At 40.5% G+C, this 19,366-nt stretch overlaps 1 protein-coding gene across 2 annotated transcripts in view; it reads left to right on the top strand.

Annotated features, from left to right (window-relative positions):
* The window catches only part of LOC126260758 (WD repeat-containing protein 35), a 208,913-nt gene that overhangs the window by 79,434 nt on the left and 110,113 nt on the right, over positions 1 to 19,366 (top strand). For both annotated transcript variants that reach the window (XM_049958106.1, XM_049958100.1), the window contains exons 5-7: positions 708 to 868; positions 4,030 to 4,195; positions 4,588 to 4,733. In XM_049958106.1, the coding sequence (XP_049814063.1) occupies positions 708 to 868; positions 4,030 to 4,195; positions 4,588 to 4,733 (473 nt within the window). The remainder of the gene's footprint in view (positions 1 to 707; positions 869 to 4,029; positions 4,196 to 4,587; positions 4,734 to 19,366) is intronic.

Genomic DNA, 19,366 nt, shown 5'->3' with positions numbered 1-19,366 from the left:
GCCTCCTGTGCCCTCTATCTACCCTGCAGCAGTGCACTGTCTGCCACCCCCACTGTACTATCCCTCCCCCTCTCCGCCCAGCCTCCTCCTTGCCCCCACCTAGTTGCCACTCCCATCATGCAGTGGTGCTGCTGCTGCTGCTGCTGCTGCTTGCAGTGTGGATTCACTTGGCTGAGACTTCGGTCATGTGTGTGAGTTGCATTTGTGTATGTGTTGTGTGTGTCTGCGTCTATTGTTGATGAAGGCCTTAATGGCCAAAAGCTTTATTTATTTGTGACAGTCTTTTTGTTGTGCCTATCTGTGACTCAGCATCTTTGCTATGTGGTGAGTAGTAAATTTTCTTTTCAGAGTATTTTCGTAATATTTTTGTAGCACAGTGGCACCTGATAATGGTGACAAGCTACATTACTAAAATAATCTGCTATAAAGGCAACTAAATACCCAAGAACTGGAAACAACAAGAATGGTAGGAAAACCTGAGAGTTTTTGTGAAGAGTTCTCTCTTCACATTTTAATTCACTATGAAGTAAATTTATATTCTGTATATTTAATTTCTGGAAAAGGAAATAAAATTAGCTGTTTTTGTTATAAAATAACAGAGTTATAATGAGAAAATTAATTATTCAGTTGTAGTTTTCTTCTCTGTATTCGTTTTAAAATTATTTGGCTGACATTGTGATTGATGGTTCTTTTTTCCAAAATGACAGGAGCTGTAATTGTTGGATCTGTTGATGGCAATCGTATCTGGGGGAAAGAACTGAAGGGAATTGCACTCACTGGTGTCGAGTGGTCTCCTGATGGAAAGATGTTGCTATTTAGCCTCAGAAATGGCGAGATACATGTTTATGACAATCAAGGAAGCTTTACGGTATGAAATCTTCAAAACAACTTAAATAGAAAATTCTAAAGATAAAATATTGTTTATCCTTAACAGAATACACTTAGTAACTTATGGCAGTAATTCTGATTTTGATAAGTATATGAGTACTGTGTGGAGGTGGATCAGTGAGATTGTAAATTCTGGTCTGAAATAACTTCCAGTTTTATGTCACTACATTGATCTCTGTTCATTTATCTTCCAAATGGATGGATTTGTGAAGATTCTAGGCATCCAGATGCATAATAAACTTAGGTGGCACCAGTGTGTTGAAGAGTGAACCAAGAAGTTAGTTCTCTCTGTTTTGCACATAGAAGTCTCTCTCAGTGATACTTTCACTCATTTCTGTCCTGTGGCATAATATTTTGGGGCATTGCAATTAATGTGGAAAAAGTATTTGTGCTACATTAACTTTCAGGAAGAATATTGTGGGAAACTGATAACTGAACATCTTGCTGAAGCCTCTTCAGTGCTGTAGGGATTCTTACATTGACATTCCAGTATATGTACTTCCTACTGGTATTTTAGGTTAATAAAGAGAGTGAACTGAGTATGAACTCAGCAATTCACAGCCACAGTACTGGAAACAGAAATATGAGGGCTGTTCAATAAAGAATGATGATAACTTCTTGCTGTCATATTTTCTCATGTTAGAATTTAATCTTATGATATTCTGTTAGTTTAATGTCTAACAAATGTGTCTTACTAGTTTCATTGTTGGCACTTCTGATTCCCATCTGTGAAAGACAGGCAGGCTGTGACATGTTCAGTGTCACCTACTGTAATAATGGATGTGTTGCGCGACAGACAATATGCGACTTTGGAAGTCTGCTTCCTTTTCAACAAATCTTCAGCTGAGGCCTATGCAATGTTACAGGAGGCCTGTTTTTTCCTGAAGCACAGCTTGAAGATCGTTTAAAGAGTGGAGACAATCAGTTTCAAAGAAAGGTGGACTTGTTACTGCTCTTACCAAAGAAAACATTATCGCTGCTGCTGTTATTGTGAGAGAAGCGCAATGAATCACCATACGAACACTTTCTGAAACACTGAAAATTTCACTGGGTACCACCCAAGTGTTTGGGCCTGGTGGATTCCAATAGTACTGATTCCCATACAAAAGAACATTGCATATAGATCTGCATGCAGTAGAACTTGATGTAAGTGAAAATATGGAGTTTCCGTCAAAGGTAGTCACTGTTGATAAAACTTGGCTATATCGTTTTGATCCTGAAAGCAAACAGCAAAGCTCAGTGAGGAAATCTTCTTCATCATGCACCCCACCAAGAAGCAGAACTGGTTGCTTCTGATGAGAATGTTATGGTCACTCCAGTTTTTGATATTCATGGAATGGTTTACCAGCATATTGTATCTGTGCATGCATCAATAACTGGACAATACTGTAGGCATGTCCTGGAAACTTTGCAAGTCCATATCAGGCAAAAAAACACCACATACCTGCAAAACAGGCTGGATGCTGCACTACAGTTATGCAAAGCCTCATATTGCAAGTGCTGCTACTGAATATGTTGCAAAAATCGAAGTGAAGTGCATCCTTCCCCCCATAATCCATCCGGATTTTCTATTCTGAAGAAACATCTTCGAAGGAGGCGTTTCCGTCACCAGTAGCACAGGTGAAAGGTGCAAGACAGTTCTGAAAGAGTTCTGAAAAGTCTTTCAGAAAATTGTCTCCAGCATGTCTTTGCAGAATGACGTAAATGCTGGAACAAGTGCATCAAATCCAAATGAGACAGTTTTGAAAAGTATCACCAAAATTATCTGGATGAATAATGGTGTTTTTTCAAAAACAAGTATAATCATTCTTTACTGAACAGCCCTAATGCTTTTCATATAGACTATCAATTGCTGCTCAATTGCTGCATAATGTTCTGAATGGAGTTTTACATTCTGGGGCAGAAGTGTATAACAGGTTGCCAGTGAACCTCAGGCTGAATAATAAACATCCCTAAGTATTTGAAAACCAAATGAAAAAAATACCTCATTAGCCACTCCTTCAATAATGTGTTAGAATACTTGGACTCGAGACACTAACTTCACTGTAATTCTAATATTTGTGTTGGATAGATCCTGACTTTTCCATTATGTAGACTGCTGAAGTTACGTAAATGCTTTGTTTGATGTATTGGACAATGACATTAGCTGAATAGTACAGGAGGAGGAGGAGGAGGAGGAGTAGGAGTGAATTTTCTTTTTTTTAAAGTAGCTGTTTGTCTCCTAATTTACATGTCTAAAGTAATCTAGAAATAATTACCATACTTATCAGTTTGGGCAGATTTGCACTAGTCATAATTTATTCTTAGTGTGCTTTACAGAAAAGTAGCCAGCACTTTTCATCATCATCGGGTTTATGGAACATGGTGTGTGAATGAATGAGTTTTGTGTTTCAGTATTGAGGATGAGTGGGTCTTGCAGTGTTCTTAATGTGCCACATAGACTGTATGAGCCTGATACAGGCATAAATCATTATCTTATGAAACAAGAATATCCCTGTGATATGCATAATGAAAATATATCTCAAGGGACATGAATTCTTTGGTAAAAAGTAGTTTCACCATAGTGATAATAGAAAGAGACAGAAAGTTTTGAGAGAGAGTGCATTTAATAGTAGCTGCAATAATCCCATTTTTATGAGCCTCTGCACTGCTAAATGCTTTTCCATCCAATTTTAACTGAACCTTTGATCTATTTTTCTATATTGTTTGACCACAATACAGAAAACAGTGATTCTTCTACCCCTCTGTACTGAAGCAAACGACTGTAAAAAATATTGGCAATTGCTTGTAGTTTTTGAGGTATTTGCTCATATAATTTCATTGTTTGCTTGTACTGTGTATTGTTCTCTGAGGGGATAGGGTAGAGCTATTGTGACAGAATGATTTGACTTTTCTGACCCCCCCCCCTCCCCCCACCTCCTCTCTCTCTCTCTCTCTCTCTCTCTCTCTCTCTGTGTGTGTGTGTGTGTGTTCTTTAAAGGACATCAAAGTTCTGATATTTTAACAGAAAATAACACTTGGTTTGATAAAAATGTAGAGTTACCTACATGAGTTCTCTTTCTTTAAAGATTCCATTAACTTGTTGAGATTCATTCCTGAAGTCACCCAGACAGTGAACATTTTCTGGTTTTAATTTCATAGATGAAACTAACAGTCCACTGCCTTCCAACAATACCAGGACCTTTGCAGGTTGTGAGCATGGATTGGTATGATGGTCGTTATGGCTATGTTGATCAAGATTGCCCTGTTCTGGCTATTTGTTATCAGAATGGCTGCATGCAAATCATGAGAGGAGAAAACGATGACAGTAAGTTAAAGCTCTTATTTTGTTTCCCTTTATTTTTCATGTGAAATTGTCAGTATCAACTGTTGTTGTTTTTAACGTATTCTGAGAAGTCAGTGAAGAGTTGGTCAAAGCATTATAAACAACACCATTTGTGCTGAAGCAGTCATGACTGAAGCAACAAATTGTATTATTGATAAAATTTGTAAGACAATTGTAGATGACATCCAAATATGTGTAACATTGAAACATTTAACTTGATCATTTCTCATCACTTGTTATGACGTTTCTGAATAAAATGAACAGCATAAAGTGATACAACAGATTATGTGAATATTTATTTATTTAATTGATAATACAGTCAATGAGAGCACAATCAAATATCTCCTCTGTATTTTCTTTTTTAATTGCTACAGTGCCTGTGCTTATTGACACTGGTATGGCAGCTGTGTGTTGTCGCTGGAATCACAATGGCAGTATTATTGCAGTTACAGGAATCATGCAACTGCAGAATGAACCAAAAGACTGCAATGTAATTCAGTTTTTTACTCCATTTGGAGAGGTGAGCATGAATTATTTTTACAGTTCCTTGTCATTGTATTACTGAAAGCAATTTCTGTGTTTTCTTTTCTAATGTCTGTTTACTTTTGATTTTAAAAATGTTTATAACTTTCTGAAGCTTTTGTAACTTCAACAGTATTCATAACAATGGGAAATCTTGAGCAGATTAACTGTGAATCAGGAAGGAATATATCACCATTCATCTTATAGAGAAATTTAGATTCACAAATAGGACACAGAGACCAGAGTTCAAGATTGTAAACATCCGTCACCACTATCAAATGCATGTTAGTCCACCTAGTTCACCTCCATCAATCACCCTTTACCCATCTCTAACCCTTTTCCTTGTCTCACATTTACAAAAATGCAAATGTACAGCCACATATAGGAGTAATGGACTTAGTAAACACCAGCATGTGTTTGACTGTTACATATTGTGCCACTATGAATTACAATGAATAATTGAACATCAAGAATAAAGAAAGAGCACGTAGGTAAGGCTGGCAGTTTTCCAGGCTTACCATATTTTTTGGGTGCACCCTAGATCATACTTTTGAAATTACTTTGAAGTCATAACAGTTTACTGACAGTAAACTTTATTTATTCGGTTGTATGTTTCATCAGACATAACTTTTTTTTTCGGAAATGATTTGTTTGTTTTAGTTACATCATAAAATTGACAACACAATAGTCATCTCGGTATTGGTTGTATCAGATGATAATTTGAGGGCATAACTTTTTAACCAGTTTAAATGTGAAGTCTGATGTTTTGGAACTGAGTTTGTGTCTAGCAGTGCAGTATGAAAAAGTATCCTCTTTAGCAACACTGTTATTTCCATCTTTGGCTTTGAAAAACTATTGTGTTTGTTGAAACAGCAGCATTAATAGCATTTCTATGTTTAACTGTTTTCACATGGTATTTAATAACACCCTTTCATGTGTGTGCAACAGAAGATTCTCTAGTGTATAGTGCACAACAAACATGTTCATTGTTACTCTCCTTACACAATTAAAAATATTTGTATTCCTGTTGCAAGTTGACATTAAGCACATATTTACTTTTGTACATTTCTAAATGATGAGAAAAAAATGACTAGAGATAAAATGACCAAAAACTTATAGATGAGTTATGTCGTATACAAAAACAACATAGAAACATTGTTCCTCTTGTGTGTCCAAATGACTAAGTGAAATCTGTGGTTTAAAAATGCAATGTTGAACATATAGGTCAACATATTTTTTTTAAATTCTCACCAATCATAAAATCCTCAAACCTCGGACATTTTTTCAACCCAAAACACTATCCTACAGAGTCCTAAAATACCAAGACTGTCTGGATAACCCCATATGTATGGTAGGCCTAGCCATTATCATCTACATCAATGGTTCTCAAACTTTTTCAGACTGCTGCTCACTTAGCTAAATGCACTCATCCTCAGTGCCCCCCTTAATCATCCTAGATCCTCAGTGCCACCCTAAATTATCAATTACTAATTTTTAAAGTCTAAATATGGAAAAATGGCTCATGTTACTTTAAAACAAATATTGAAATTTATTTTAAATTAAGTAATGAGATTAGCTTTATAACTGAACAATGACTTTGCATTGAAATGTTCTGAACTGACATTCATAAAAAGCATAATGGGATGGATGGACTTGATGAAGAGATATCAGTTAATAAGAGCCTCAGATCTGCCCATTGAGTTATCTGAACGCTATTTCTTTGCATTGAAAATAGTCACACCACCACACTAAAACAATGTTCTATGTGATACGGTGAGGGAATGAATGGAGGAGGTTATTAATCTTTCTCCATACTGTAGGATACTTACAAAGGATGGGTTTCTGAAACCAAAAATCCTGATAAGACTTCTGAAATTTTAGTTTTAAGTTAATATCAGTTTCTAACTCCATTATTTCTTTCCTCCTAAACTCCCACTTTCCTAATATCTGAAAATGGATTTATCACCCAGACTGGAATTTCCATCAAAATCAGATAATTAAATTGTTCTGTCATCCAGAACTCACATATAATACAGTAAACATGCAGATTATTCACATGAATTCTAATCTTTTCACCTAAGCCTTAGAAGCTTGGAAATCAGTATAACTCTCCACAGCCTAGGTTCCTCTTGAACAAACCAGCTTTGAAACAAATGTTGAACTCACAGATTTGGCTTTGATAAAGTTACCTTGCAAATGGACATTAATTTCATCAAGTTTTGGAAACAAATCTGACAGGTAAGCAACATCATGTCTGATCATTTTTAGTTCTTCACTGTGCAAAAAACACAACCTTTCAGAAAAGCTCCACAGCAATACCAAAGGAGTCATAAAACCTTTTAATACAGCTGCCTTTTGACAGCCATTAAACTTCTGTATGAAAAAGCAGACATTCAAAATTTTCATCATCCACAGAACATCTGAAAAGGTCCATTACTGACAGCTAGGGATTTAATTTTGCCATCGCAGTGATGACAGTTGGAATCAAGTTGTGTAAGCAGCCCCTTAGATTTTTTCTACTAAATGGTGGTGATAAATGACACAGTAAATTGTAAACATACCTGTGACAGCTTTCATCAAGTAGGCAATAAACTCATTGTAGTGACCTACCAATGACGATGCACTGTCGGATACACAAGAAAGTATATTCCTATGTGGGATTTACTTCTTTCTGAAGAGTTGTTCAACAACACCATTTATTGATTCTCTCTTAGTATGTATGTTTAGTTGCTGTGCAAATAGTACCTCTGAACCAATCTTTCATTTTTATGAAGCATATGTAAAACTAAAAGTAAAGATTCGCTCATTGACTCATCAAGTTGTTATGCAAAATCTATCATTCTAAGGATAGAGCATATCGTGTCTTCCACATTATCATCCACTTCATCTATTTGCCTTTGCACAGAACTGTTACTCAGTGCAATAGTCTCACTTATGCCATGTGGTGAGTTATGTAAAACAGTTCACAGAGCCTAACTAACAGCTGGTAGGATGAGTCCCTCACCTGTTGTATGTTTTTGTCCATATTTAGCTAGCAACAATGAAATGTTGTATAGTGCAAGAGAGTGTCAGTACTTTGTTGTGGGCCATTGTGAAACATGTTTGCTTCTCAAATTTATTTTGCAGAGACTAAAAAGCTTAAATCCATGTTCACCTTGTCAGGAATTGTCTTTCACAGATGTTCAGCTATTCTGCAAGGCCTCATGGCCTAATTAGAGAAGACTCTTTCACCTATTAGGCACATTCATAGCTACTGGTTTGCAGGCATTGGGATACACCCATACTTCAGGTACTATACATTACATTGTCTACATTTTTTCTTTGGACCTGCCATTTCTTTTCTGAAATATTTTGAAATAAGCGTCATTAAGAAATAACCTCCATCAAATATCTATCTCTATAGTCCTACAATTATGACTTGTGATTATTAACATTTGTCAACATTTACATTTGACTCCCACTTCTTAATAACTTTAAAAATATATCCTGTACACTCAGCAGGCTACAAGAAGCTGCATGTTAAATGAGCTTGATAGAAAAGTTAATGAAACGTTATTTTTCTGCAATTTGACTACAGTATAAAATTTAGGCTAAATTCAACTGAGTCTGCATAAGCAACATAATTTTTTTTTAAGATACAAATAGTGTATCAAGTCCACAGTGGATGCTATTCATTCTTTTGACAATTCGCAATGTATTTCAGCACCAACCAGTGGCACGAACTTGAAGCAATGCAGATATTTGGATCATCTCCATAGGACTTGGTGAGACAGAGCTATGTCTCCCACAGTAGCTCAAAATACTGTGACCGCCCGTTGGATCCCGCTTACCACCCGGAGAGCAGTACCGACTACTTTGAGAACCACTGATCTACATCTACATACATATTCTGCAAGCCACTATATTGTACAAGTTGAAGGTTATTTTGTAAATTGGTAGTCATTCCCTTTCCTGTTCGAATCACAAGTGGAGCAAATGAAACCTCATTTTCTATATGCATCTGAATGACCCCTGATTTCTCTTGTCTTGTCTTCAAGTTCTTTTTGTGAGGTGCCCGTTGGTAGTGGTAGAATCACACTGCAAAAGCCAATTCTCTAAACTTTCTCAATTGTGTTTTGCAAAAGGAATGCCATTTTTTCTTCAGGAATTTCCATTTGAGTTCGTGAAGCATTTCTGTAATACTCACTTGTTGATCAATCCTATCAGTAACAGTCTACCAGAATTCCTATGAATTTCTTTGATGTCTTCCTTGAATCCGACCTGGTGGGAGTCCCAAATACTCAAGCAGTATCCAAGAATAGACTGCATAATTTTTCTTAGGGTCCCGAGGTCTCTGTCACCCCTATGATCTTAGAGCATCTTGTATGTTCCATACTTGTAGAGTTCCAGGGCGTCACCATCTTCTACACTGATGGTTATAAGATGATAGATAAGGCAGGCTATGCTTTCACATCTCCTGCTGGCTTATAACACCATTTATTGCCAGGATCATGTAGTGTGTCCATTGCAGAGCTGCAAGCCATTCATAAGGCCCTCCTTTTTGTTACTCAGGCCTCCCTCCACAGTGCTGTAATATGTACCAACTCATGAGTAGCCTGCAAGCTATCGACTGATGCTACTCTTGTCACCCTTTGGTCTCTGCTATCCATGATCTTCTCTCCGCCCTTGGCTGCCCTCTGGGTGCCAAGTCATGTGGGCAACCCAGGGAATGAACTGCGTAGAGCAACAGATACTTACCTCTTCCCCACCCCCTCCCCCCCCTATTCCCTTTCATGCTGTGGATATGCAAATCTATGTCAAATCTCTCTTTGCCCAAAAGTGGAATGAAATGTGATGTGCTACTGCTCTCAGTAATAAACTCCGCACAATCAAGGAGTCTTTTGCAGTTTGGCGCTCTCCCTTCTCAGAAGGAGTCCACTGCCTTATGCTGTCTACACATTGGTCATACCAGACTCACTCAGTGTTTTCTCTTCTGTACCAAACCACACCCACAATGTGTTTATGGAGCCAGACTGATGGTATCCCATATATTGGTGGAATGTTCCCTTCTTTTGGCTCCTCTTAATATGTATAGCTTTCTAGATTCCTTAATTTTAATATTAGCAGACAATTCATGGGTGGTTGAACTGGTCCTAAATTCCTCTGTGGAAGTGTTTTTTATTTTCAGATATAACGTTTTGCTTTACTCTTAGAGCAAGGGCAGGGTGGTTCTGATTGGGGCCCCCTCTTCATGTTTTCTTGGTCTGAGATCCACGATCACTCCCCTTGCAAGACCTCTCTTTTATCCCTTTGTTTTCCCAGTTTTTAGTTTTGGGCTACCCTTTTATGCCTTATACTGGTGTGTTTTAACTTCCTTGTTTTATAATTTGACTCCTCTGGCTGGATCCATCCACTTTTAGTGAACCCTCTCTGTCTTCTGCAAATAACTTTGGAATCGTGGGACTGATAACCTCACCGTTTAGCCCTGTAACCCTCCTCAATTATTGAATCAATCACAATTTTTCTCTTTGTCATCTCCTTAATAAATGAGCTGCATATTACTAGAATTCTCCCACCAAACTGTAGTTGACCATTCGCCTTCCCTAAAAATGACCTTGTGTGCTTGCTCCGTTTTATGTCATTTTGAAATATTATGCCTAGATATTTAATTGACTTGACTGTGACAAGCAGCACACCTCTAGTACTGTATTTGAACTTTACAGGATTGTTTTTCCTACTCATCTGCGTTAACTTATATTCATCTACAGTTAGAGCAAAGTGTCAGTCATTACACCAAAAAGAAACTTTGTCCAAGTCATGTGGTATTCTCCTACAGTCACACAAAGATGACACTTTCTCGTACACTACAGCCTCATTAGTGAATGGTCACAGATCCCTGCTTATGCTATCTGTCAGATCATTGGTCGTATATGGAGAACAAGAGTGGACCTGTTCCATAGGGCACTCCCAATGATATCTTTGCTTCCAATGAACACTCACTGGTCAGGATAATGTGTTGAGTTTTATTATTTAAAAAGTCTTTTGAGTCACTCACATATCTGATTACCTATTCCATATGTTTGTAGTCTGCAGTAGGCCACTGTGTCAAATGCCTTCCACAAATCTAGGAATATGGAATCTGCCTGTTGCCCTTCACTCAAGTTTCACAGGATATTGTGCAAGAAAATGGCAGGCTAATTTTCACATGAGCAATTCTTTATAGATGTGTTCTGACCTGTGTCCAATGCTTTTCTCTCTCAAGAAAATTTTGTTATATTTGGCCTTTAAACATATTCAAGAATTTTGCTCCAAAGTGATGTTAAGGATATTGGTCAGTAATTTTATGGGTCGATTCTTTTACCTTTCTTATATATGAGAGTGACCTGCACTCTTTTGCAGTTACTTTCACAAGCTGAGATATTTGTAATAAAAGTCAATCTGTGGAAGTGGCCAATACTAAAGAGTGCTCTCTGTAAAAACACATTGGGGTTCCATCCAGACCTGGTGACTAATTTGTTTTCAATTCTTTCAGTTGCTTTTCAATGCCTGGGATGTCTATTTCGATGCCGTCCATTGATGTCTGGAAGTTTGTGTAGTGGTTAAATGATGATATGACTGTGTGGACCTTTAAAACAAAATTTTAATTTCAGCTTTTCTTCTGCTGTGAGCAGCTTAGCAATTTTATGTAGAAACAGAATTTTCAAGGATTCTTAAAAAAATATTTCACTAATGTATGACTATGAAAACTATAGTATACTTTCCATATTGATATTTTTATAGCCACACAAATTTCTGCCTTTGCCTATGACATTTCTGCATTCATTTTTTAACCAAGAGTGCAACAATCTATTTTTCTGAGCATTTTCTGAAATTTTGTTGCTAAACCACAGTGGGTCCTTTCTGTCCTTAATCCACTTACTTTGCACAGACTTTTCCAGAGTGTGATTTACAATCAGTTTAAACTTTTCTAATAATTTTTCTATGACCATCAAATAGGAACTAAATTTTTGTGACACAGTCTTCTGTGGCAACAGTTATTTATCACATTTGCATAAGTACGTTGCAACATGAAACAAAAGTCAATAAGTTCACAATAAAATAAAATAATTGTCCTGAGTCACAAGAAAATATGCAGAATTTGCTCATCTAATTCACCGTACATGCTGGTTAAACCGAATACTGGCAAGTTTCCATATAGTAACACATGTGTGACAATACTAATAGACAGTGCTGGAAGTCACTGCAGTAGTTAGTTAATTCATGTGGACGAAAAAGAATACCATGGTATAGCTGATAAGGTTTAACTTCACTCTAGGAATCTCACACACAGCTGTAGCTGACTTACACAACAGTAAGGACATTATCTGGCAGAATCCATAAATACGAGGATTGACTGAAAAGTAATGTCTGCATCTTCATAACTCTTCAACAGTTGGCAGCATTGGTATGCGGCAGGTGCTGGCTTGTTCCGTAGCCTCTTCACTGCAGCTCCAGTTGGCAGGAAGCCTTAGCATTGAACGGTTGTGTTGTTACAGTGTAAAGTATGGACCTCTGCGCAGACAGTTGGTCTATGCGATATAAGCAATGTGCAGTCATTGAATTCTTGACAGCAGAAGGTGTCACCCCAAAGGAGATTCATCAGAATGAAAGCATTTTACGGTGATTGTGTTGATGTGAGTACTGTGCATTGTTGGGCAAGTACGTTTATAGATGTTGAGGTGGGAACATCAAACCTGCATGACAAACAATGAATTGGACATCCTGTGACAGCATCCACCAAGTTTCACAAGTAAAATGGTGACAAATTGATTCAGGATGATCATCGTATCACTCAGAGAGAAATTACAAGCACAATTGGCGTTTCACAAGAATGTGTGGGTCACATTATTGCTTTGCTTGGCTATCGCAAGATCTGTGCATGATGGATACCCCAGATGCTGACTCCTGAAATGAAAGCGCACATACTTTAAATTTGCCAGGAACTCCTCTCATGTTACAAGAATGAAGGTGATGCCTTTCTCCATTCAATTGTGTCAGGAGACAAAACATGGGTACACCATGACGACCCGGAGATGAAATGTCGGTCTATGGAATATTGACAAAAAGACTTGCCCCAGGGAAAGAAGTTCAAGATGCAGCCTTCAGATGGAAAAATCATTGCCACAGTGTTCTGGGACACAGATGATGTTATCCATGTTGATTTCCTTGATCGTGGAACAACAATTAATTCGGAGTGTTACATCACAATGCTGCGAACTCTGAAATGATGGCTAACAAAGGTCCGAAAGGAAAAGGGAAATGTTTTCCTGCAGCATGACAATGCCAAACCACACACTTCACGTGCCACCACAGCAGAGCTTCAGAGATTGAATCTCACCACCATACGGCATCCTCCATACATGCGGGGCACTGGGGTGTTTCCCGTACTAAAACCTTGGCTCGCAGACATGTGTACTGGCCCGGTATTGACAGAGAAATTGAGCACTTGGTGGCCGCCTGTTCCCAGTGTGCGAGCCAACAAGCATCTCCCAGGTCAGCGTTCTCTTCATGGCCGCCGGCAACCCAAGCATGGGAACGTGTTCACATCGATTTTGCGGGCCCGTTTCTCAATGGCTTTTGGCTCATTGTCATTGATGCTTATTCCCGCTTCCCATATGTGGTTTGCTGCTCCTCAACCACTTCAGAAGTTGCAATCCAGGCACTAGCAAAAATCTTTTCTGTTTAAGGTCTGCCAATCACCCTTGTCACGGACAATGGACCGCAGTTTATTTCGCAGACCTTCCAGGATTTTTGTAGGCGCTTCGGTATTCAGCACGTTTGCTCTCCCCCCTTCCATCCACAATCGAATGGGGAAGCCGAGCGCATGGTGCACACATTTAAGACGCAGATGAAAAAGTATGTGCACGAATTTCCTGCAGAGGAAGCATTGACGTTTTTCTTGACGGCATACCGGACCACACCAATGGGAGAACACAGCCCCACAGAGCTCCTCCATGGGCGTCAACCTAGGACTCTGCTGCACCTCCTCCAGCCTGGTCCTCGCCAGTCTTCACAAAACGGAGTACCTGGTTTTCCACTGGGTATGTCGGTCTGGGCCCGTGGGTTTGGTCGCAATCCACGTTGGATACCGGCGGTGGTCCTGCGCCGAAATGGCCGCCGGCTCTATACCTTGCAGGCAGGGGACCGGGTGGTACGTCGTCACCAAAATCAGCTACATCCACGTTCGGGCACCCACCCTCCGACCTCTCGGACACCGGCTTCCCCATTGCCGGCACCTGTGTTGGTTTCACAGGGGACGTTACCTCCTCTCCCCGCTGTGACTCTGCCGCACGGAGATGGTTCTCAGCCTTGGCAGCCTCCAGTAGCTCCAGCACCGGCATTGCCATCGTTCGTGATGCCCCAGCGAGAGCCGGCCCCCCTAGCCGGCCCGGTTTCTCAGGAGGCTGGTTCACCTGTGGTCGTCCCTTCCCCTTCGTCCCCGCCACTGGGTCTTGCCCCTCCCGAGGTGGAACAGGATCCGGAGTTCGACAGCTTGTTGCCCGTTCTGTCCCGGGCTCCGGTTGTGGGACGACGGGGGCCTCTTCGTGTGGGTCACTTCCAGCCGTATTCGAAGGTTCCGGCTCGAGGGTTGGCTGATCCCCTCGACTCCGACCATCCAATGGATGTGGGGGTCATCGCTCCTGCCCGACGCTCCACCTTCCGACGCAGTGGATCACAGTGGCTTCACCCCCCGAAGGAGGAGGAGTGCAGTAGCCACCAGAAAGATCGCGGGAGGCGCACATTGGCACGGCGCGTCACGGACGGTAGTTGCCGCAAGTAGAGTCCCGTCCACCAGAGGGCACGCGAGAATTCGGACGTGACCTCTGCCGGCCTGACAACAACAACAACTCCGGCAGCACGGGCCGTGCCCAGTCAGTTAACATCGGGCATGCCTAGGACACAGTCCCGGTCTACGCTAAGTGAAGTGCGACGTAAACGTGAACAGTGGTACTACAGTAGTCATTTGCTGCTGTTAAAAGAATAGCACCTCAGAAATAGGCTGAGTATTGACAGGTAGTGTTTAAAGAAATAGTGTCATGAAAAAATTGAAATTTCACATAAGTTTTCTGTTGAATGATTGTTTATGATTTTCATAAAATTTGAACTCAACAACAAAGTTTTGTATCACTTTGTTCACCTATTGTTAACCAGAAACTTCAGGAAAGATTGTTTGCAATTGGCGTGTAGCATCTGTTTGCCATTGTTGACATATCACTTACTGTTGAGCAAACACTTGTTTTAACACAATTAAAGAAATTGTCAGTACAATGTTAGAAACTGAACATGTTGCTAGGTGAGATCAGTTACATTGAGTAATGTCACAGTTTCATGAGAAATTGATTAGATGCTCTTTTATGTAGAAGAAAAAAGCTGCTAGCTTATGTTTGGTTCATTAATTGGAATGATGAGGTAATGGAGGAACTGTTATACGCTAGAAACTGAACCGTCAATGTGAAAGGGTCTTTGTCATACAAGAAATGGAAGATATACAGTATTTTTTCAGATAAAGGTGTAGTCTGTTAGTAGCTTACTTGCAAATACATGTGATGAAATGGCACCCATGGTTGGTCAATGTCATGGATTTATAGATTGTTAAAATCCACTATATCAGACATTATGGTAATCCACAGTGAAATCTTCTCAGAGTTGAAACAAAGAAACAAAAGTTCTGTTGTGCTTGAATGAGCAGTTAATTAATCACTGACATACTAGAACAGCTAGAAAGTATGTTATTGAGACCAAGTCCAACTGGGAAGTTCCTCACAGAGAAAATAAGTCCACGTGAAAGTTTACTGTCCACTATTGGCCGAATCCAATGAGGCACTGTTCAGTGGTGAGAGTGATAGCTTCACACTTGTATTCAGTTTGGCTGCTTGTTGAATGTACAGGGTTGAGAGCGTCTGGGACAGCCCACAGCTGGAACTAGCTGGCTAGGTGTGGTGCGAATACTTAAATACTCATTGCACGGACTGTTGCCTGTTCCATTCCAAGGCTGCTGTAGCTTGGCTGTTTGTGTCTTGAAAGTCTGAACAAAATGCTGAGCAAAGCCATCAGGTTCCAAATGAAAGGCTACCGTTTGATCATGTTGCATGCCATTCACCTCACAGAATTGCCCCATGTCTTGTGAACAAAATTGAGGCCTGATATGTGTGACCAGACTGGTCAGCAACTTTTCAATCGAAAAGATGCATGACATTAGTAGACAAGTTTGGGAAGAAGTAATGGGCCTCATACAAGAAATGTATGGAAATTTCCTGCTTTGATCAAAATAAGCCATTGAGCTCCTAAAAATAGATCCACAGTATTCAGATATAGTCACAAACACGACTGTGTAGGCAGAGGCTACTGGAAATATCTCCTTGGTGGGGCCTCCTAGTGGCATTGGCAGGACTGTTAGTCAGCAAGAGTGCATTTGATGTCCCTCCATTATACATATTCTCGTGCCAGCCTCTTCATCCTTAATGGATGAGTTGAGAACTTGACAGTGAAGGGCTCTGGAGATGATGACCTGTTTCTTGCCATTAACATGCTAGAAAAGGAGAACACCTTTAGCTTTGAAGACCATGGGCTCATGACACTGTTATCACTAGGTAGATGAACTTCTTATGTAATGGCCAACATGTGGCAGCCTAATGTGAGACCTCCTGCAGTACTGGATTGGCAGGAACCAGCTTAGGGATGGATGAGGAAATGAACCACTGCCACTATGGAGTTAACATCAGTGTTAACCAGCTTCTGGTACTGTATAAAAGGATATATTCTGTCCTTCTGAAAGATGAAAGAGAACATCAGCGTTTAAATGTTGAGTGATAGTACAGTACTGAACATCATATCTGTATATATATATAGAGGAACATGGCCCACCTTTGAAAGCTGCATGCCATCCTTTGAGATATGCTAGCATCCATGTGTAAGAGAAAGATAGTAATGGCTTATGATCAGTTAACAAGAGAAGACATTGGCCTTAGTCATAGTTGGTTATAATTACATTGAGCTGAGGTCATCATCTTGGAAGCGAAAGTGAAGAGACACTACACGTCATTGACCTTATGGGAGATGACTGCTCTCAGCCCATAATCTGAGACATCTGCAGCCACTTCTGAGGATCATACATGATTGAGCAGGTGGGCTTCAGGAGTGGCTGTTTCAGATCATGAAACACCTGTTGGCTTCTGGGCAACCAGTGCTACTTTACATTCTTGTGTAACAGATGGTGCAGTGGCTGCTGTCTGAGGAATAAATTTTCTGTAATAATTAAATTTGCCAAGAACTTCAACTGCTTCACATCAGTGGTATAAAGAAGATTTTGGATGGCCTCAGCATGCTTCAGCATACGTCAGATGTCTGCAGCGCAAAAAATTGTGCCTAAGTATTCCACTGGTAGGGAAAAAAATTGCCCTTGGTAAACTTTAAGTTAGTCCTTTCAAGGACCTGAAAGAGCTTCTCCAAACTGTACAACAGATCTGTTGGGGCTGTCTGCATGGCAATAATGTCATCCGGATAATTAGCCATTCCTGGGATGCTGTTTGTCAATTGCTCCAAGTAGTGCTGGAAGGTGCCCAGGGCACTAGAAATCCTGAAGGACAAATGATGTTCTAAACTAAGCCAAAGGGTGTATTAATCATTGGGATGTGTTTTGCCAGTCATCAAAGGGCAACTGAAGATAAGCTTCGCAAACATCTATCTTTGCAGAAATCTTGCCCCAGCCAGCTTTGCCATGACGTCCTCCATCCTGGATATCAGGTGTTGATCTGCAACTGTTTGGGCATTTATCATGGGTTTAAAATCACTGCCAATGCAAAGGAGCTGCCCAGTTTTCTGACCTGCACAATGGATGTGGCCAACAAACAATTGGTGATTGGTGTGAGGGCAATTTAATCCTGCAACCATTGTAGTTTCAGATGTAATTTGTCCCTCGCCCGCATCTCGTGGTTGTGCGGTAGCATTCTCGCTTCCCACGCCCGGGTTCGATTCCCGGTGGGATCAGGGATTTTCTCTGCCTCGTGATGGCTGGGTGTTGTGTGCTGTCCTTAGGTTAGTTAGGTTTAAGTAGTTCTAAGTTCTAGGGGACTTATGACCACAGCAGTTGAGTCCCATAGTGCTCAGAGCCATTTGAACCATTTGTCCCTCAAGGCAAAGGGGAGCAAAATTTTGGAACATGATATGGGCTTCATAGTCTTGGACATAAGTTGTCTGCCCATCAAACATGGTGATGTATTTCCGTACAGGACCCGAAAAGTGCATGTGTTGTAGGGAGCACATACCTGGATAGTCAAATCGTATGCCTCCAAACCTAACTTGGAGAAGAGTTCAAGAGCCAAAACATCATACCTGTGACTGGACCACCAGCAACCGTACCATGAGAATAGGATTCTTATGCCAGGTGGTTGGAAAGAATTATTGGCCACAGACTGTAATTTCATCTTTACTATACAGGGTAAAAAGTATTTAAACCAACAAACTATGGGAGGTTGTAGGGGACATCAAAACAAATACTTGTCTCTAATGTCATTTTTTCCTATGAGGTTTATTTAAACCAGTGGAGGCCATATTACGCTCTTCAGTTGTTAGAGGCCGTATTACGATCTTCAGTTGTTAGAGGGCGTATTACACTCTTCAGTTGTAGACAACTGCTGTCCACCAGTGTAGTAGTGCATTGTCTCTGTTTACTAATGGATCGATACACCTGGAGTGAGTACACTGATATGGTTGGTGTGTACTACGTAGCACACCACAACGGATGAGCTGCACAGCGGGTTTATCAACAACAATATCCTAATTGCCGTATCCTGCATCATACGACCTTTCCTGCTGTGTACCAACGTCTGTGTGAGATCGGGTCATTTAGCAGATTACCTGGACAGGGACACCGTCGCATGGTAAGAACGCTGCAATTTGAGAAAGCTGTCTTGCAGCATGTGGAGTGGGATCCTTCAATCAGCACTTGTACAATTGCATGTAACATGGGGACGAATCAGATGAATGTAATAACAGTCCTTCGAGAGCAATTGTTACGTCCATTTCACTTACAGCATGTCCACAACCTGGAACCAGTTGATTATCCACCCAGAGCACAGTTTTCACAGTGTTACCTGGAACAGTGTGAAATGCATCCTACATTTCCATCCCCTGTGTTGTTTACCGATGAAGCAATGTTTGGGCGTGATGGAGTCTTCAACATGCACAATTCGCATGTTTGGAGTGAGCATAACCCACGTGTCACAGTTACTAGCACTCATCAAGTGCGGTTCTTCATTAATGTGTGGGTCAGTGTTGTTGGGGACTATTCAATTGGGCCGTATCTGCTACCTAGGCCATTAAATGGCAGGCACTATTACAATTTTCTCGCCAGAACATTTCCAGAATTGCTGGAAGACGTCCCGCTCCATACAAGACAACACATGTGGTTCCAACATGATGGGGTGCCGGCACATTTCAGTCGTCATGTGCGTCGATTCCAGAAACGTGGATTGGCAGAGGTGGTCCTGTACCATGGCCTGCTCAATCCTCAGATATGTCACCTCTGGACTTTTTTTGTGTGGGGAGAGATGCGCATCCTTGTTTACGCAACTCCTGTTGCATCAGAAGAGGATCTGGTTGCCCGGATAGTAG

This window comes from Schistocerca nitens, chromosome 1 (assembly GCF_023898315.1).
Source record: "Schistocerca nitens isolate TAMUIC-IGC-003100 chromosome 1, iqSchNite1.1, whole genome shotgun sequence".
NCBI lineage: Eukaryota > Metazoa > Arthropoda > Insecta > Orthoptera > Acrididae > Schistocerca > Schistocerca nitens.
Note: the sequence above shows the minus strand (reverse complement) of the source record. Positions and strands in the feature narration are given on the sequence as shown.